This window comes from Festucalex cinctus, chromosome 5 (assembly GCF_051991245.1).
Source record: "Festucalex cinctus isolate MCC-2025b chromosome 5, RoL_Fcin_1.0, whole genome shotgun sequence".
Lineage (NCBI taxonomy): Eukaryota > Metazoa > Chordata > Actinopteri > Syngnathiformes > Syngnathidae > Festucalex > Festucalex cinctus.
The window spans coordinates 7883715-7905106 of NC_135415.1; the positions used below are offsets into that span (position 1 = coordinate 7883715).

Sequence of the window (21392 nt, forward strand, 5' to 3'; positions counted from 1 at the left end):
ATAGCAAGACCATTTAAAATAAACTTTTTTGTTTTGGTTTTACCACACTTGACACATTCAAGCTCATTAGTTCTTTTTAGGGGTGGGACAAAAAACCGATTCGACCGAACCATCGGTCGTCAAGGGGAGCTAAACGACCTTATCGGTAGCAGACTTGTCAACCGATACAAAATCCGCCGGGAATCCTTAGATACATTGCTTGTAAAGCTGTGGACCGGATATCGCGTGGCTGTGAATCGGTTGCGAGTGAGGCTTTATGGTTTTCATAACAATAGCAAGAGTTCTGCGCCGTGCTCTACTTGTTTTGTTTACATTTCAGTAGCATCACTATTCAAGCTACTTCCCTGTTTACAGAGAGCTAGCAAAGTAGCGCTCAGAGACGCTTCATTCCCCGGATGTTGTAAACATAATGCAAAGACGTTACGCACCTTGGGGAGGAGCCTACCGTCAACGCCGTGCTCGCGACACGGCGCGCGCGCGCACAACGAGTGACAACATGCAACAGTTAGCAGAAGCCGGTGCCGTACATCTCGGTATTTCCCATGGCTATCGAGTCCTCTCGGTGCACTTGTATGTCCCGGGCCGGCGTTGGTACTGCGCGCGAGCCAAAAAGAATCACTCCCGTGACGATCCATTGCATGGATTCAAACGACACAGGTATGTCCCACAGCCAACACACCAGCTAAGCTAAAAGCACACTGCAAGTATCTCATTTCTAAGTTTGTGGCTCCCTGTCAATGTATACAACGAGCATGAGCAGCAGATAGGAGAACTGAGACGTGCCCGTGATTACGTCATCAAACGCAAAATGAACGACAGCCCAAAAAAACAAAACATAAACAGTAGTGATTCCGTGGTCATCATCTTGTCTCAGATTAAAAAAAAAAAAAAAAAAAAAAAGAAAGATGTCATACATTAACCAAAAATGAATATGATGGCAAAAGAAAAACAAATATTGTTAAAAACAAAAATTGTTGCTAAAAAGGGAAGGGCACTTTTGGAAATATTTTTGGATATATTAAGTGGTTAAAATGTGTTTGATAGATTTATTGTTCCATTAGGTGGCTTCATATTTCTTTTGGCTGGACGGTAGGTTTATTTCATGTCTTAAATTTATGTTTCTGAAATACTTCACAATGTGCACCTATTCTGTTTAATTGTGTTGGTGTCTTTCTAAAGGTTAAATATTTATATTTCAAATTGAATTATCAGCCTTTTTTCCTGATCCTTATTTTGAATAAAAAAATAATAAAAAACAATTATAACTCTCAATAACGACTAATAAGTATTTAGCCTGATACATTTTTCAGTCATATCGCCCAGCCCTTTGTTGCGGTCTAATTAAACAATTGATTCAATATATAAAAATATAGAAGACATTTTTGTTGTTGTTGTTTTTTTTTTTTTTACACATTTGTAGATACTGTAAAAATTTGTGGTGTTTTAAGATTAATGTTTACAAGCAACAAATGTCACTATAAGTTTTGAATATTGAAATGAATCGTATCGAATCGAAAATCGTATCGTTCCCAAACTTAATCGAACCGCATCGAACCGTTCTGTTCTGAAAGATAATCGTTTTTCAATCGAATCGCAACCTGTGTATCGAGATACATATCGAATCGGCCTCATGTCAGAAATTCCCACCCCTAGTTCTTTTACCGCCAAAAACGTTTAATAACGATTAGTAAAACCAAGATGTATACCGCCATACACGATAAATGACATCAACTACATAATAAATAAATAAATAAATAAAAATCAATAGGCAGTGCAATGTCTAAGTGGAGCGCTGCCTGGTTAATGGGTTGTGGAATAAAAAACATCCACTATCTATGGCCAGCAGATGGCAGCATTGTATCTCTTTTCAATGGGCTGCCGGTGTATTAAATTACAATGAAACATGACAACTCTGATGAAATAGAATGTTTTCAAGGATGACGAGAATGATCAAACTCTTTGTCACATTAAATCTAATTCACAGAGCGTTACTAAAAAATACAAATTAAATAAAATATTAGAGTCAAAGTCACTGTTGTGGAGAAAATGTATCTCACAAAAAGCTTGTTTTCATTACCTATTTTCAAATGGTGATTACTAAAGAACAGAATAAGGTAGAAACAAACTCTTTTTTTTTTTCTAATAAAAGAATGGAATGCGAACTTTCATGTGGTACCAACCATGTTTATGCAGTAAAAGCACGCAATATTCTGTTTCCCTTGAGAGATGAGTTAAAAATGCTCGAAATCGGCTGGCACTGTGGTGTTTTTTTGTTTGTTTGCTTGCTTTTTTTTAGATAACGTGTGGCAGTAAAGGGGTTAAATACACTTTTTGCCAGGCTGTTCATTCGCACCTGTTCTTACTTTCTCACATGCAAGTCTCCAAAAAAAAGTCAGTGTGCTTAATTCAAGCTATTTGTCTCTCCCATTTGAAATTTACCGTAAAACAAAATAAAACATTTGACATTTAAACACCAACATTTTAAACAGTCAATATAATTTCATTTAAACCTGTATCTCAAGGTATCACTGTATACTGTAAAAATCCATTAAAGAAAAAAAAAGTGTGCCGCGACCTATTGTGTTAGATTCATTTTTGACCAGTTAAATCCCACAAAATCTCACACTATGCAGTGTTTGATAAATACTCGTTTGGATTATACACAAGTTGCACAATCAGCAATTTGGTTTTCTAATCTTCTTTCTCTGCATGGCAGGTCAGCCCGACGCTCGCTACATCCGCGTGGAGACTTGTATGTTCATGGTCAAAATGCCTCAGTACACCTCTTTGGACGTGATGCTGGAAAAACTACGCTATGCCATCCATTACCGCGAGGACCCGCTCAGCGGCTAAGACCCGACGACCCCGCCCTTCTCTTTTGTGAACCCTCAATCTGCCCGACTTCCTACATCCATCACCTACCCGCTACAGTCTGCCTCAGAGATTGATTTGATTTTTAGTAGCTTTGCATGTTGACCCCTGACTTTGTTCTCGATGTTTTCTTCATGTTTTGACTCCGTTTTTGAGGATATCAGGGACGATCATCACAAAACTACACATCTGATGAGTATATGTTGTGGTTGCACTGAGTAATGAAACTTTTACACTGGTTATTGATCACTCCCCCCAGGGTTTATTTTTTTATTTTTTATTTTTATTTTTAATGAGTATACGACAACCTTACACTAATGTATGTGTTGAAACATCGCTGCACTGATATCGGTTGGGAGTGAATCAGCACAAACTGCTATTGCCTCCTCCTGAGTTCCATCAGTGAGGAGATGTCGCGAAACATGCCTTTACACTGAGATGAAAGCCTTTTTTTGTCAAGAGTGATGCTGCAAGTTTGAGGTATGAAAGCGGAGAAGTGTTGTGTGGGCTATTATGTAGTTACTGAGTATGAAAAAAAAAACAAAGGAAAAATGTGTAGAAATAAAGCCTGAACCAATCTTACGGAGACTCTGAAGAGATGGTATTTAAGCAATTTCCATCTTTCTAAAAGAATAATTCATTAACCTGTGAGATCATGGTGGTCCTATAGATGCTACTATTAGTGAAGCCCGCAAGTTGCTGTGGTGATGTACGACTTTGTGTTGTGAGACAGGAGGGAGATTGTGTTCTCAGCCCCTCCCAACTGTGTGCTTTCGCTACTGAATGTGAAACAACCCCACTCCCCTCTCCCCAACGTACACAATCTACGCTCATACACTGGGTGGTGGTTGGGGCAGGGGGCAGTAAGTTCTCTTCAGTTCTGCCTTGAAATCGGTTTCGTTAATGGAAGAACAAGATTTTGCTATGTTTTTTGTTTTTTTTATTATTATTAATGATCCATAACCAAATGTTTAGCTGTGTAAAAAATATAATAGGGGAGCAAATGTAAATAGACTGTTTTGGTTGCGTGCAGTTTTTATTTATTGCTAATTCACAGTTTGTTTTGGTTTGCACTACTTCCAAGAAAATATTCTTCAAAAAAAAAAAGAACAAACTATGTGATGTCTGTTGGATATCCAGTTTGTTGTATTTTTTTTTATTTTTTTTGGAGCTCACCTTTCTCATCCACGGACGGATTCATTTTCTACAGCTCATGGTGCAACATGTTTTCTTGTACGAGTAAAACCATTTGACCCGATCAAGGTGAATAACAACAAAATTGATATGTGACACATTGCATTGTTGACATGCTTGAGATTTTCGTTTGGATTCTGTTCTTTTTGAGAGTCTAATATACCGCTGCTATAGGGGACGCGCTTGGTTCTACTTCCTCCCACGGGGGGGATTAGACGGGTGACAAAGGACTTTAAGGAGGAGGGGTTGTGATCAAAATGTTTGCTGTACATTTACTTGATATTTATTACAATTATTTATGGTTGCATTAACTTAACTTTTACTGTCTTACCTCTGCACATTGGAAACTTAACATCTCAAATGTATTATACATACAGATGTAAAGAATCAGATGGCATTTGAGATTTGTGTCACAATAAAGACGTCTTCATGTACAAACACTGTGAGTCCGATGCTGCTCAGCAACCTTTAATCTTCACTGCACTGCCTTGTTCTTTATAAAGCATGATGGATGATGTTTGCGTGGGAAACATGTTTTGTCCCCTATATGCCATAGCTTGGACCAAAACTGCTGAAATTCAAAATAAATAAATTATTAAAAGTGAAAATAAAAATGAATGTAAAAAAATATAATTCGAAAATTATATCCAAAAAATAAATAGAAATAGAAATGTATCCGTTTTTATTTTCACTTTTAGTAATTTTAGTCATTTATTTAGTCATGACTAAATAATGACTAAATAAATAGATAAATAAATGACTAAATAAATAGATAAATGACTAAATAAATGACTAAAAGTGAAAATAAAAACGGATTTATTTCCATTTATATTTATTTTTTTGGATATATATATTTTTTTTCAAATGCTGTTTTTTTATATTAATTTTTATTTTCACTTTTAATCATTTATTTATTTATTTTGTCCATTTACTTATTTTGATTTTTGGCAGTTTTGGTCCTCCATAGTAAACATGCAGCTTTACAAAGCAGCGTGCTGGTGCAGACCAGTTCGAGCTAGATTTCATGTACCCAGCAGTCTCCTCTTATACGTTCAACTCCATTAATTCCTGTAGTCTGAAAAACCTAGATAATTTATCTGCAATGTCAGTTTCTCTTTCCACTCCACAACCTACCTTTGCCCAAGAGCATTGGTGGTGTGTCAAGAAATGCATCATGTTGAGGCTAGTGAGTTAAAAATGGACGGCTAAACTCAAAAGGGCCTCAACCCCTGACCAATAGCAAGTCAGGAAATGGACATCCTCAGTCCTTCAGCCTATCCAACAACAGGTACTTAAGTGAAAAATTGTGTGTCATAAAACATACCACCGACCCTCAAATTGTGTTGCACCCCATACACATATTATCACACTGCAGCTTGAGCTCTTATTATGCAACATTTGTTGTCATCTGGTACAGTATGTACGGTTTCCACTTGTAAATGTAATATGCATGTAGGGAGACCGGGGCAAGTTGTATCACGGGTAGGGGTGTGCTCAAAAAATCGATACGGCAATATATCGTTGCGGGCCTCATTACAATACACGTATCGATACGCAGGCGTCAGAATCGATATTGCTCGTTTATTTTAAATAGGCAGTTAACGTTTGCCTTTGCAGCTTGCATTGTACCTAAAAAAAAATAAAAACCATCAGCGTCTTTGAAGTTAATTGCCTTCAATTAATGCAAAATTAGCTCACCAGTGATTGGACGCTGTGTCTTGCTAAGAAAAATGAAAACAGAGGAAGAATATCAACATTTATTTACTTATAAACTTAACATGGCACGTTTCTTAATGTACCAATTTCGTATATTTTGTTTAAAAACGAAATAGAATGTGTTACATGAAAAAAATTATGTTTTTATTTCCCCAAATATTTCAAATAAGCACATTTTAGAGCTGTAATTTTAATACTTTGATATTTTTCTTCATATCGGCTCATGTCTATTAATAAATGTTCCCGGTGTCTGTGAAAGCTGCTCCTTGCTCTGCAGTGCGTACACATTTAGACCAGGTGGTAAACCAGAAGAGCTGCTAACAAAAATATTTTTGGCAGTCAGCATAACAAACATATCATTTAGGTACACATATGACTGTTTTTATAAAATGCAAGAAAATAAATGTAATATAACGGGATATGTATCGCCTTGAAGATCAAGTATTGGGATACATATGTAATGCAATACGTATCGTATCGTGACCCCTGTATCGTGATACGTATCGTGAGGTTGGCGGCAATACCCAGCCCTAATCACGGGTAAGTTGTCACGTTGCAATTTTCTTCTCCACCAGAGGGCGCAACGAAAACGTGGACTACTAGGTTTCTTCGTATAAATTGTCGAATTGTGTACTGTCTGGGAAGAGAATAGCACATTGTGAGCTGAGATGAGTGTCAGTCATGTTTTGCACAACCCTAAGTAAAAACTTTCACCTTTATATATTTTGAAACAGGCGTCATATCTAGACATATTCTAGCAGCAAATCATTTGGACTCGTTAGAGGAGAGATTCAGCCGTTTTGTCATACCTCAGTCACTGCTCTGTTTTAAGCTAACTTTAAACTAGAGCAGGTTTTAGCCAACATGATAGTTTGGGGCAGCTTGTCTAAGTCATTTTGGGGTTTGTTGTCACATATGCAAAGAATGGGCAAATGAAAAATTCACCTTTAGCAACTCTGTTTATGCTATAATTGTTCTTCAGATGATTAGTCTGAAGAATGAGGAATTTAGTTTGCTAGATTTTGATTCATTGTTTAAAAAGGGATTTTCCTGTTGTTAGAACTACAGTATGCCCACATGTCAGGACTGGTTTCATAATGAACCACCCATCCATTAACCAAAATGTTTTAATTTTTTAATCTCAAATGTCCAGTTTAAGGGACACAAAATAGACATTGAGGCTGAGAGCTATGACCTACATGCCAGCACTTCCTAAAGACTTTAATTTATTTCATCATATTTTATGTTAAAGTTTGCTCAATCACTATAGTAATTTGTCAAGATTAATGATACACAATTTCTCTGGCTGTAAAACAAACAAACAAACAAAACAAAACAAAACAAAACAGGATAACAAGGATAATTTTGTCCTTGTTTTATTAATTGCAAAATCCAGTGTGACATCTTACCCCATATAGTGTGACAACTTACCCATTGGTGGGGCAACATGTCACATGTTCACTCCCTCTATTTGATGGCTTATAACTCTGCACTGACACAAAATATGAAAATGATGTGAAAAATATACCTAAGACTTTGGTCTTTCATCTAGTATACATTGTGTTTATTATATGATGTATTGATTCCTAGAAATATATAACAGTATTAAAAAAAAAAGTGATACAACTAACCCGTCTCCCCTACTTGATTGTATTATTACGCTTGTGAGATTCACAGAAGGTGCTGTAAATTACTTAAAAATATACAATTTTAAAATGGTTCAGAAACTATGTAGCTAATGATGTTGTTGTTGTTGTTTTTTATTCTAAATGAGTATTTTGATGGTGGACTAACATACATTTGCTCTGCAACATACAGTTTTCAATTCAGTTTGCACGCTTGCAGGAGTAAATTGTGAAATTTGGCTTCATGCTTCAAATAGGGAAAATGTGTCACCGTCTGGTTGGGCAAAATATAAAATGGAGAAATGTAATCCAGTGCACCAAATGGCCGTATTAAAATAAAGGATTTGTCTTGTTTTCTGAAGTTGATATAATTGGTTGTTACCTGAGCCCTGAGCAACTGTGATGTAATTTTCAGTCAACAGTATATGGCAAAATGGCCGCCCCTGAGATGGATGAAAACGGATGGATTTTGCTGCTTAACTCATATTCCACAAGCACAATATTAATCAGAATACGATGCTTAGAGATTAGCGGGGTAACTTACTACATGAAACATAGTTATAAATAATTTTGGGGGGTTGACTTCCTTTTAAAGGAACAAAAACATCTTTGTTGAAAATTGCCTCCTCTGGCAAATTTCCCTACCACAATTAAGTCATCATCATGAAAAGAAGGGTGAAATAGTCACAAATATAATTTATTCATTCATTACAAGAGTACAAAAACAAGCACACATTTATTTTTTTCTACAGTGGTTACAATTATATTTAAATACAACATCCTTTCGACAATGCAGTTTTACATCTGTCAGTCCCTTCTGTTCACAAGTATTTCACAATCTGGAATGATTTGGTCTTGGAGCATATGAAAAATGGAACAGGTTTTTGGAGCAGTTGATGGATAGGCAGGAAGGGGAAAAAACAAACAAAAAAAAAAACAGTAGAAGACGCCAGGCCATGCTAGAGATGCCAAGTTGTTTTTTCAACCTCTGTAGCTGCTCCATGCTGATGTTGTTGCCTCCGCACACAACAAGGGCCACGGGGCCCAGCTGCTTTTCCAGCTTGCCCCTGCAGCCTTTTGATGACATCACTGTACACAGCGGCGAGAACATCATCTGCGCATGGAGGAAACCCCAAAAAAGGTCAACGTCACAACTGGATGAACAAAGTTAGCTTCAACTACAAAGGTCCACACCCAATTGTATTTTAGTTAAATAGCACCAATAGTAGCTAGTGTACCTGCTGATATCGGGTAAACTGACAAGCTACCCTGCATTCATGGCTGCATTGAGGCTATGCGCTCCTATGGTCTCCATGGCAACGATACACACGTCAGCCCCGCCTCCCACCGATAGGGGTATATAATATCCACATTGTTGTTTATCCTGCCTGCTTTTATCGTTGACCTTTACTAGTTTTCTATTACCAAATTTACGCCAATGCAAGTGTAATAAAAAAAAAACAAAAAAAAAACATCAACAATTATTTGATACAGCGTAAATTACTTATTATTATTATTATTATTATTATTATTATTATATTTATTTATTTATTAGAATAATAACGCACACAAACAAATAGTGAGCTTGTCTTAGAAGAGTCTTACAAGCTACTCAAGTGGCCTTAAATTAGCAGCAGTGGTAATTAGCTAAATATTTCTTATGTTTATGTAATGGTTAAAAGTGTAAATACAAGCTCTTTAACATTTTTAATGTTATATTGTTGTTGTCCATTAAGTAAAAAAAAAAAAAGAAAGAAAGAAAATTGTCAAGAAAACTATTGTTCTTAACTTGCATTCCTCAACAGAATAAAGTTATAGAGGTTGAATATTATACTTGATTCTTTTTTTTTTTTTAGAAGCCCAGCGAGCTTACTAAAAAGATAAATTCAGTTTGAAACTCCCTATTCCTGTTCAGAAGAGTAAAACGTCGCAGGCTCACTGAAAGTAAAGTTAAATAAGCTTTTGAGGGATTTTTAAATATATATATTTTTTCCTTTCTATAGCAGTCGGTCTAATAAATCGTATGCGCATTATGTAATGCTTCCCTCTGTGTCTTAGAACTATTTCCTTTTGGTGTGATGAGGAAGAATGTACTTTATTTTATGGATTATTGAGATGATTTCTCACTCAGACTCACCAAATGAGGGCGTCATCAAAGGGAGAGATGAATATCCAGCCTGGGTTGTTAGCCACAAGCTGCTGTCCATACTTGATGCTTTCATTAAGAGCCTGAAAGAGACACAAGTGAGATTCTTGTTATTTTCATGCTTCTTATTTCACACCAGGTCAGTTGCAAAAAAAGAACCAACAAGACTTCTTTAATTTACCACAGGCAGATTGATGACTGGTTGACACGTTCAAGAACGATATTGATGATTTTAGCCTCTCCTGGTGCAACCAAAGCCCAGCCCATATATACCTGCCTGTGCTGCGGCCTCGGCAAAGGAAGCCCACTTGTGAACCAATCAGCTTGGCATTCTAACAACCAAGCCACACCCTCAAAGGCCGCTCGTCAGTCAAACTGAGGATGAACTGACTCCCCCTTGGTCCTTTGTTTTGTTTTAGCACATTCGTTCATTCGTTTGATTCATATTTCCCCCTTTTAGCATTTCTTTGTCTAATCAAACCTGAATATCAACATGTCATCATAATGACATGTTTAATGGTTTGTTTTGCAGCGCCTCCAGCTGGCGAAAGGCTGTTACAGCAAACAGAAAGAGCTCATTTATGTCAAATTCATAAAAAAAAAAAAAAAAAAAGACCAGTTCTAATCCTAATCCAAAACAAAGCTAACCTGTTAATTCGCCATCAGTATTACACTTTCAGCCACTTTTTACAAAACATATAATACAGTAACATAGAACAATGCAGACAAGTTATCAGTCACACAAACAGGCTGACACAATATTAATTATTAGTATTCACATGTGGACGTTTGACAGTAGCTAGACAGCATTTCCATTAAACTCACAATGACGATATTTTATGAAGCTAACTGGGCTTTAAAAAGTATCATTAACTTTGTCATTCCTAATTGCGATCATCACATTTTATGACCAAAAGAAACTGATGTGCTTGAGTTGAAGGAGTCCAGTAACTACTAAGCCTATCACAAGAAAACATTTTTATGTATAGAAGTGAATTTCACTAACTGTTGTGACATGAAAAACTCTTCTTTTAGCCGTGTCCATCTTTGAGCACTGCATCTTTCAGAAGCTTCATTCACATATATGGCCAATTTAGAGTAATAGGGAGAACATCCAAATTCCACACAGGAAAAAGCTGCATCTGAGCTTCAATCTGTCCAATTTCATAACTAATCCAATGTGCTGAACTCTCGAAATGTTAATTCACCAAAACATATCAGACATCTCCAGTCAGAGTGTGACATGATTGCAACTGGAATTTCATTATCTCTTAATTGGCAGAATCAGAATCAGCACATAAACTCAGCATTGCTGTATATCGGTGGTGGGCATTTGCAACTTGGGCCTTCAGGGGGGCTTATCTCACTTAATCGATCTCTCAATAACACCACTATCACGTCACAATTTTAAAAAAAAAACATCAATACTACACAAAAATACTGCTATTTACATTGTCTGGAGCAGTTCAGAGTCAATATTTATAAAAAAAAAAATGTCCTAAATATAAATTAATAAAATATATCAGTCACTAGAGCTGCTGATTATTAAAAGTTTCAATTCCCGCCAAATGCTGCAGATGTGTTTTCCTAGTCGAAGTTGGCTGTAACAAGTTTTGCTCTCCAACTAATCAGGGAATAGGAAAAAGCTGACTTCATTGAGAGAGGCTACTTCGCTGGATTTCATCCCAGGTGATGCTCTGCCAGGCCTCAACTGCAACTGTGTGACTGCTGACAAAAACAGCAGGATGAATTCTGACGTGTTTTGGGCAACATTATCTGCTAATATTCAGCCAAATGACAGCGCTTCACAGTGCAGATGGACAGTGACCCAAAGCATGCTGCAAAAGCAACCGAAAAGTTTTTTTGAGGCAAAGAAGTGGAATGTTATGCTAGTTCCGCGGATCTTTGTCTTTAAACAACTTGAGTAAGCAAATGATCGAGAATTTTATTACCTGGAAAATATGTCTAATCAATATCATATTAGTCACACGTCAGACATGCACATCACTGGGCGCTGCATCAGGCAAATGGTTCTCACACCAGATACCTCCACTTCCCCCCAGTAAAGTAAAACTGCACATTTTAGAGGCACACCTGTACAATAATCACACTGTGTAATCAATATCTCCCCCAGTAAGTAGATGAACAACACTCTAAAAACACAATTTTTGAACCAATCGGTAACAAACGATTGAATTAAGTTAGTCCAAAGTGAATATATTAACTAGACTAAATGCAATTTCTGAAGAAATTGCGTGGGAATGCTGAAAGTTGAATGCTAATAGCTGAATGCTAAGCTGAATGCCTATGAAGGAAATTGAAGGATAAATTGTTAAAATTACAAGGTAATGACATAACTAGTCAATACTACTAATAGTCGTAGTAGTAGTCATAATATTATCTCTCCATCCATCCATTTTCTTGACCGCTTAATCCTCACAAGGGTCGCGGGGGGTGCTGGCGCCTATATCAGCTGGCTCTGGGCGGTAGGCGGGGGACACCCTGGAGTGGTTGCCAGCCAATCGCAGGGCGTCATAATATTATATTTATTATATTATATATATTTATTATATTATTATATATCATTAGCTTAATGTGCTAACTTAGCATTAACTTAGCATGCTAACTTGACATAGCTTAGCATGCTAAATTAGCATTAGCATTAACTTAGCATTAGCATTAGCTTAGCATGCTAACTTAGCATGGGATACATGTATTTTCCTTAGTATAATGACCCTATATTTGCAATGTACAGTCAGAGGTGGGATTCGAACCCTGACATAGCACTGAACCAAGTGTGCCACTGAGCAGTATCAGACAGCTGGTAATGATGATCAGTTGTCTGTATGGAAGTGGGTGTGGAACCGACTTAGAAAAAGTTCAGTGTCAGTCCCATTGAAAATGAATGAGGAAAAGTTGATATTTAATGTTAAATTGTGTGAATACCGTATAAGTGATGTGGAATCAGACGATAAAATACCCCAGAAGGCGTGAATTTTTGAAGCAAGTTGAATTTTGAACGGTGTAAATCGGAAGTATGTGGGAGTTGTTTCTCTGCAAAAAAGTGAGATAAAATGCCATAATAAAGAATCTCAATAACAAATGTGGGTTTCAGCATTCCCGCAACTAGTTTAATTATGAGTTCATTAAACTTAATTCAATCGTGTGTTACCGATTGAAGTGATTATTTTTTATTTTTTTTAAGTTGGTCAACAATTCAATTTGTAATCTTAAATTGGTTCAACAATTCTCTTTTTAGAGTGAATATCTAAGAAGCCTCCCGTGATAAAAGGCTCATAATTTCAGCTCATATGAGAAATTGGAGAACAAAAGTGGTGAATACTGTACAGTAGCCTAATTGTATTGTAATTAGTAAAATATGTCGTCTGAACAAAGAAGTTCAAGTGAGACAGGACGCCAAAAGGAGGCGTGCCAAAGTCAGAAGGGCTGGAAAACCCTTTTTTGGAGGGTTTGTTTACTTAATTAGAAAAATAAAGAAATACATAATAAGTGAACATCTTTTTAATAAATTGAATTGAACACGTGGCAATTGCGTAAAGTCTTCGAAAACACTAAAAACAAAAAACACGCACGGGAAAAAAACAAAACAAAAAACAAAACTCAGGTGGGCAATGATTGCCACTACACCTCGACCTTGCAGGACGCAGTCGTCCCTCCATCTGTCTTTAAAAAAAAAAAATCGCTTTGCGCTCGACCTCAAATGCTTTTGAAAACATCTATAAAAGCGGTGCAAATGTGCTCTTAATGTCGTGACTGAGGCTGCCACCTCACAGCGCTCAGAATCGTCCTCTATGGCAACAGCAGGAAAAAGGGAAAAAAAGGAAAACATTTGACAACATGGCGCACTTTCCCTGAGAAAACTTTCTGCTGAAAGCCACTCACACATCTATTTTCGTGGACTTTCCCTGCAATTTGCCGACTTTCGACTGCGAGGTGGACATTGTTGGTTTTCAGAAGTCCTTCTTATTGCAGGAAAAGTCGATTTTATGAAATAAAAGCCGAGGAGCAGTGTGATGAGATGAGAGCAAAGAACCGAAGCCAGGATGGAGAAACAAGGGACTTTGAAAGAAAAGGTAAAACAATACAACTCGAACGACGCAAACAAAGAGGCGATCCTCTCTGTTGTGTTCACGTCATTGTCCGTGCAAAACTTTTTTGTTTTTTTAATCTCGCGCCCAGCACCGGAAATGACCATCTGTGCGCAAACCTCCGTCAAATCCTATTTATTGATTTTCCAGTCGTGCATGCTGTAATGTGCACGGTGCGTGTGCGCGTGAGTGGTCTTGCTGGTGTGGAACCACTACGAGTTTTATGAGGAGAGTAGGCTTCAGATTTGTTCCAAACTACAGTTAATTTACTTGAATGCAAAGGTGTTGAAGTCTTGAGTTTGTTAAATGAATGAATTTATACATTTATTTATTTTACATATTTGTGATTGTAATCAAATGTAAGCTTGTGGAGAGTCAACACTGATATGATTGAGCTTCTCTAGCATTCTTCTTATTAAGGAATCTGTGAGCTAACACGCCAAAATATGACATCCTCCTCCTCATCATCACTTTGATTAGTTCCTTCTCCTAATCATTAAACTCAGCAGGTAGGATTCTTAAATGGAGGCGTCTGTGTGTGTTTTTGTATAATTTTTACATGTGAGCAAGCCTTTCAACATCACAGTGTCAAACAGGACTGTCAGCTGATGACCTGCTTCAAAAATTTCTAAAATGAAATGTAACACCAAATCATTTTCTTTATTTTGTTTTTTACTTCTAGTTGGACCTTTCATTGTGTTTTCAAGTGCGGTTTTATCAAATTGTAAGGAAAAACATCTCAGTGAGAGAGCATTTTTTTTGGCCATATAAATGAAAGTAACGGCCAAAAATCGCAGGAAAAGTGCCACTTCATTATTGCTTTACATTTCCTCACCACCCAAAAGCCTGCGTGCCTGCTTGTGTTCTATTCTCTCGGCCTCTGGAAGTAATTACCAAGCCTGCCCATATCCCAGAATTCAGTTTGAGGAAGGAGGTGTGGTGAGAAGGAGGTGGAAGGGAGGCCGGCCCAAAAACATGCAACTAGAGATGACTTTCAAGTCAAAACATAGTAGGGCATCCTCCTCGCTCAATGGATAACGGTTATCTTTTAAGACATATTTGTCACATTTGTCCACCAGCTGGGTTACTATGGCAAGGGTTAGGGTTAGCGCTGTTGAGAGGGAAGCAGGAGCTTGTGCCTAAAAACATACAAATGCTGTACAGAAATACAGTTTTGTTTCAAAGTTAGAACTAATGTAGGCTGCTGTACTAATTACGTCTTTTCTAGGGCCGATATTGATTATTCATACTCACGGAGACTGATAACCGATATTTGGAGCTGATATTTATTTGCAGTAAAACACGAGATATTAAAACATAACTTTTTAAAAATGCCATTAAGTATGTTTGTAAAAGGTAAATGTTTATTTTCATTTTAAGCACACAAAGAATAGACAGCTGCATTCAAATTATATCAAAACATAACTAAGTGTCAAACATTCATTTATTTTAATTTGAAAGAACTCAAAAAGTAAAATTTTAAATAAATACATAAATAAAAAGTTCCCTGACATTAACCCAGTTTTAAATTGATCTGTTACGCAATCTCACTGAGTGATGAACGCTTGTGAACTTTGTGAATTTGTTTTTTTTTCAGGGTTCGGAAAAGGTTAAAAAGATGTTCACAGACAAAAAAACAATTGTCTGAAAATATTCAACATTTCTTTGCAACAAGAAAATCTGCTTGCAACAAGTAAAACAGTCTGTTAAAATCTTTTTGCAACATATTTTACAAACCGGCGGCACGGTGGGCGAGTGGTTAGCACGTCCGCCTCTCAGTTCTGAGGACTCCGGTTCGTGTCCAGGCTCAGACCTTCCTGGGTGGAGTTTGCATGTTCTCCCCGTGCCCGTGTGGGTCTTCTCCGGGTGTGTTGCTCCTCCTACATTCCAAAGACATGCATGGCAGGTTAATTGGGCACTCAGGATTGTCCCTAGGTGTGCTTGTGAGTGTGGATGGTTGTTCGTCTCTGTGTGCCCTGCGATTGGCTGGCAACCAGTCCAGGGTGTCCCCCGCCTACTGCCCAGAGCCAGCTGAGATAGGCGCCAGCAGCCCCCGCGACCCTTGTGAGGAATAAGCGGTCAAGAAAATGGATGGATGGATGGATTTTACTAACCTTGATGATAAACTGAAAATGCTTTAAAATTCTATCAAAAACACAACTGTGAAACATTCATTTATTCGTATTTTAATTTTGAACAAATGCAAAAAGTACAATTTTAAATAAGTACATCAATAATAAGTTCCCTGACATTAACCCAGTTTTAAATTGATCTGTTACGCAATCTTACTGAGTGATGAACGCTTGTGAACTTTGTGAATTTTGGGGACTCGGAGTTCATAAAAGGTTACAAAAGATACTCCGAGAGAAAAAAAAAATAGTCTCAAAATGTTCAAATTTTTTTTGCAACAAGAACATCTGCTTGCAACAGGTAAAACTGTCCGTTGACATCTTTGCAACCTTTTGCAGCCTTTTACTAACCCTGATGAAAAACCCAAATTTCGCTAAGTTTGCAAGCATTCGCTGCTCAGTGAGCAGGTTTACCGACCTTCAGATTTGTAAAAATGTATTTTGTCAAAATGCCAAAATATCGGCTGTTCATTATCATATAGTTGAATGGCAATCCTATTATACAAAAATACACATTGTTTTTAATTGGAGACAAAAAAAAAATCCCCACATGCTGAAATTAGTGTCTTATTTGGTTGGTTTTACACAGTATGGGATTGCCAATAGACTTCTCGCTGTGTCTCACTGAACTCATTTGTCACTTTGTCATATTCGTTTGAACCAAGTTAATGTTGCAGCCGTTTAACCTTCATACAGTCGCATTAGGCCAAGCTATTTGGCACATGTTGTTTTTATAGCTCTTTTCCACACTGTCATTGACATTGACTCTGAACTGAAAGAGCAGCCAGTAAGCCACTGTTAGCATTTTCACAAGCTAATGAGCACCAATACAAAATCGTGACCACAAATGCCAGCTGACTTTCATCTCTCATCGCATCTCCGCAGATTTCAACCTCGGGCTCTCGGACTGCGGGCCGACCCGCGCGGCGCTCCTCAGTGGACAACGGGACCAAGTGCGGTCTCAGCAAAAGCGATTTCATGGACAAAGTGCAACGCAGCAACGAGGCGTGTCAGCGCGGGGACTTCCAGGCCGCCGTTGAGTTGTACGGCGAAGCTATGCGAGCCGACCCACAGAATTGCATCCTGTACAGTAACCGGTCGGCTGCGCTCCTCAAACTGGGTCGACATCAGGCGGCTCTGGACGATGCAGAAAAAGCTAGCGAGCTCAACCCGAAATGGCCTAAGGTAAGGGTGGATCAGTATTACGACAGTACTAGTTTACGGATGTTTTATGTAGAACAGTTCTATTTGTGGCTACTGTTTGATGATGTCCATAAAATATCAATTGTATATTTTAATCTAGTTTAATCCAGTGTCAGTGAAGTTTTTTTTTTTTTTCTTCTGGTTTTTTTGTGCAAGAAAGTGAACACATTCGTCAAAATCTTCTTGTTGAAATTCTTGTTTATGGAATGACCAGTCAGAAAAAGTTTGACAACCACTGATTCAAGTATTCTCCAACCAGCTTCATACATAAAATAAGCAAAGCTTCTGGATAAATCCAATAAATCCAATTTTATATGTACAAAAAAAAAAGAAAGAAAAAAAAAAGGGGTGCCCAGCCACTGTTTTATTTGATAAAACTTGCCATATACTTTATTGGTTTAACTTAACTATACATATATTATTTTTGATGTACATTATATGTAACATTACACAATAGATTATTGTTATCATCATCATCATCATCATCATCATCATCATCATCATCATCAAATAAGAATATTACAATGAAACTAGACTAAGTGCAATTTCTGGAGAAATTGCGTGGGAATGCTGAAAGCTCAATGCTAAGATTTGAATGCAAGTGTAATGCTTATGAAGTAAATTGAGAGATAAATTATGAAATTATAACCTCCTGGTTACTGGACAATGCACTTTACCAACTGTGCCACTGAGCAGTATCGAACACGATGATGATAAAAGTTATATGTACGGAAGTGGGCGTGGAAACTGATACTTAGAAAATGTCTGTCCCATTGAAAATGAATGGGGGAAAAAAGTTGATATTAAATGTTAAATTGTACAAATACTGTAAGTAATGTGGAATCAGACGATATATACCCCGGGAGGTGTGAATTTTTGAAGCTAGTTGAAATTTGAACAATTTGGAAGTATTATGTGGGAGTTGTTACGCGGCAAAAAAGTGTGGAGAATAAAAATCACAATAACAAATGTGCTGAAGCATTCCCACAATAATACATAAATGGCATCATAAATCAAATACAGTATATGGATAGACAATAGACATTATAATAAATAGTAGTTATTTCATTTTTAGTCATTGCCTGTGGGTGAACACAAATGTATTGATTTTGATTTGATCTTTATTTATCTCACACAAGTACCTACAATAAAAGTAAACAAAGAAACTCATACAAAGTGTTTAGAGAAGGAGCAGAAGGAAGCCAAAACACAGCTTGTTTCACTCAGGAACTGATAAAACACAGAATCAAATAAATGTAAAAAGTAAAATTGCTTACATATACATTATATGCATACACAACACAAATAATACAAATGTATGAAATGTGTTTCTGTCATTAATGTTAATGTTTCACGTTCACAGATGAAACAAAACCAACCAAAACAAAACAAATTGGCATTCCTCCTGTCCAGCAGATGTTACCACAACTATCCAACATTTTGGCGTCCTCTCTATGGCCCAAGCTCACACAGTGAAAAGCATTGTTGAATACGACACACATATATTGCACACAACCTGCTAAAATGTTAATTAAAAAAAAAAAGTCCAGTAAAATATGGTTGAGAACACAAAATTCAAAAGTTGTACTACTCAGTTACTATCCCACAAGTCATCAGCAGCTTACAACTTTGTTTTGGATTTCTTCTCTCTGATCTTGTCCGACCCATGTGCACTACTAACCTGTGATAGATTTCACATCAGTCGCAGCCCAATTCCTCACGGTGAGAGCGATTTCATCGATTACGTGATTTAGCGTGGAGAGAGGCTTTTGTCTTTCCGCCGCGAGATTGATGATAACGTGGTAGAGTGATATTGATGCTAATTTGTCACCACAGTGATGCATCACGTCTGAGGTTGCGTAACTTCAGACGCTCAGGTAGGTTTTCTCATAATGGTACCGCAGCAAGACTGTCACTTTGTATTTGACTCCGCTTTTTTGGGGTGACTTGCATCATCATTCACTGACATATGTGCGTGTGGACCGGCTTCCCTCCTGTTGCCAGTTTGCTTGAAGGACATTTTATTCACTTGGCTGATGTTTCACTAGCTATTCAGTGCTGTCGTGCTGAAGTAAAATTGAATTTTGCTGCTCCAGCCATGAGCTTTTGCTCTTATTTGTATGCTGTCCATGTACAAAGCAGTCTTTGTGGTGTGACTGGGGGAGGGTTAATCTAGACAGTGTTATCTCCTCTTTCTTGGATTTGCTTGATCAAGTTTGCTGCTGCAGCCTCACTGTCAATGCTCGGCCTCGCTATTATGTTTTCATTTGGTCCACCAGGCTAACAGATTTATTCCAAAGACTTTTCACAATGAGGGTTCATGGCTTGTTTTCCTTGAACCGCCACTAGGGGACAGTGTTGCCAAATAGGACGTTTGTTGGTGTGCAGACATAATAGGCAATCAAAGCAGTTTGATTTTAAAACTTGCTTCTTTTTTTCAACACGGGGCATAAATGAATATAATGGACTCTGGATCTCTTATTTTCCTCAGGACATTGGTTCCACATTTTCTTTAACGTGAAAATAATTCTGACCAAAATTTGAATAAGATGTTATTTCAGTGCAGCTACGTATTATATAAAAGAATGACATTTACTAGTGTACTAAACCAGTGTTGGTTTGACGTCCATCCATCCCCAATGGTTTGGAGCAATCCCCTTCATCTCATTCTGAGGCTTGTTGGATGTAAAAACCGGGATTAAAGTGTGGTGGCATTCAGATCTTGTTTGAGTACATAATATCATCAATCATACCTTCCTATGACTGGTCTTGTGGATTGGCCTGTCAAGTGTTGACAGGCATGCTTTTGCTGCCCCAGGCACCAGCGAGCAGCCCACCCTCCCGAAGAAGGCTGAGAGGCGTGAAGGAACCCCCCTCCCCGTCCAATGTGTCAGCTCTCGCGGCTGTGAGTGCCAACAAACACATTCGGAAAGAAGAAAGAGAATGTGCAGTTTAATGGCCCAAGACAGCTTTAGGCCTTTTGTACCTCACCCTGCTTCTGAATATAAAATGCTTAAATGAAAGCAAAATGGTGTGTCATTTCACAGAAGAGGGGCATGTTGTCTGTTTGCATTTTGTCTTACCGAGTCACATGTGGGAGGAGAAAATCCATTTATGCGTGTTGCTTTGCCCATGTTCAATTTATTACCGCCACCAAGTAGATTATGATTCCATGACTGTTTGGTTTCTCCAAAACCATGTGGGGTGAGGCGTGGGCTGAGGAAACACTGATGATTAAAAACACTGTAACAATAATATGCGTACTACGCCAGCATTCATACGTTCATCTCAAACCATATTTTGAACATCAATTTGGCTTTTAGAAGTAGTACAAAAATAAAACCAAAAAATGGTCTACTGCTTGTACACATGGGAGAAATATCAAAACACATGCTAATGCTAATGTTTATGTTGCAACATACCTGTGCTTGGCTATTAGCCATTGGCAAACATTTTAACAGATTTTTAAAAAGAGCATCCCATATTTGAGGGGGAAAAAAAGCACATTGTGCATTCTTACTGCTCTTACAGTGTTTGGTGTACTTGAGATGGCTATACAGCGCACGTACCACACGTCTTTAAGTAGCAGTGTAACAAGCTAGGCTAACTGTTAGCTTGTCTGTTAACCACAGTGCAAACACTTCTCCTTGTCATACTGTATTTGTTGTGGTGAAAAGACTTGACAAACACTTGTCATAAATTGCTCTTTATTGGTGTCTGGCAACAGCGTAAAGAATTCAGGCCATTTCCTAATTCGCCATCGAATAAGGGAACAGTGTCAAATAACGCATTTCACACTACAGGATAATCACTTGGGCTCATCTTTTAAAGACATTCGAGCTTTGCTGATTTTGCCCGCATTGAGGGCAAATGTTAAATTTTGCCTGAATTTTGGTAAATGTACAAAATTTTGGTACACATCCATCCATCCATTTTCTTGACCGCTTATTCCTCACAAGGGTCGCGGGGGGCGCTGGAGCCTATCCCAGCCGGTTTCGGGCAGTAGGTGGGGGACACCCTGGACTGGTTGCCAGCCAATTGCAGGGCATTTGGTACGCATATATCTTGCTGAAGTGAAAAATATGCAAATTGATTAATTTGCCCGTACCCCAATGAGGGATCATTGTTGACAACACTAGTGCATGTTGATTTCATGTCAGGGTTCGTTTTAGGTTGCAGCGTTTCCTAAACGTTCTCAAATCAGCCTGAAACGTTCTCTAAACAGCCTTAATGGTCTTTCTTGTTGCAAGGAAATTTTGAACATCTCTTTGGAGAACTTAAGAATGTTTTGAGAACGTTTAGGAAACATTGCAACCTTGAACGAATGCTGACGTGAAATCAACATTCGTTTACGTCACAAATGTTTGCCCCTCAGTGGGATACCGGCTTTAGTTTTGTT

The 21392-nt window shown here is 37.9% G+C and overlaps 3 protein-coding genes across 6 annotated transcripts in view; 2 read left to right on the forward strand and 1 right to left on the reverse strand.

The window, feature by feature from the left end:
- The window catches only part of hectd4 (HECT domain E3 ubiquitin protein ligase 4), a 39501-nt gene extending 34996 nt beyond the window's left edge, over nucleotides 1–4505 (forward strand). For all 3 annotated transcript variants that reach the window (XM_077521090.1, XM_077521091.1, XM_077521092.1), the window contains one exon: nucleotides 2717–4505. In XM_077521090.1, the coding sequence (XP_077377216.1) occupies nucleotides 2717–2853 (137 nt within the window). In that variant the 3' untranslated portion in view covers nucleotides 2854–4505. The remainder of the gene's footprint in view (nucleotides 1–2716) is intronic.
- Nucleotides 4506–8148: 3643 nt separating this feature from the next.
- Nucleotides 8149–13514, reverse strand: LOC144019115 (L-serine dehydratase/L-threonine deaminase-like). The gene is given in 6 exon segments (XM_077521947.1): nucleotides 8149–8473; nucleotides 8475–8520; nucleotides 8586–8747; nucleotides 9196–9203; nucleotides 9544–9635; nucleotides 13494–13514. Coding segments are annotated over 6 exon segments (564 nt in total). The 3' UTR covers nucleotides 8149–8238.
- The window catches only part of LOC144018846 (tetratricopeptide repeat protein 28-like), a 245474-nt gene continuing 237283 nt past the window's right edge, over nucleotides 13202–21392 (forward strand). For both annotated transcript variants that reach the window (XM_077521444.1, XM_077521446.1), the window contains exons 1-2: nucleotides 13202–13646; nucleotides 16676–16975. In XM_077521444.1, coding sequence (XP_077377570.1) covers nucleotides 13617–13646; nucleotides 16676–16975 — 330 coding nt within the window. In that variant the 5' untranslated portion in view covers nucleotides 13202–13616. The remainder of the gene's footprint in view (nucleotides 13647–16675; nucleotides 16976–21392) is intronic.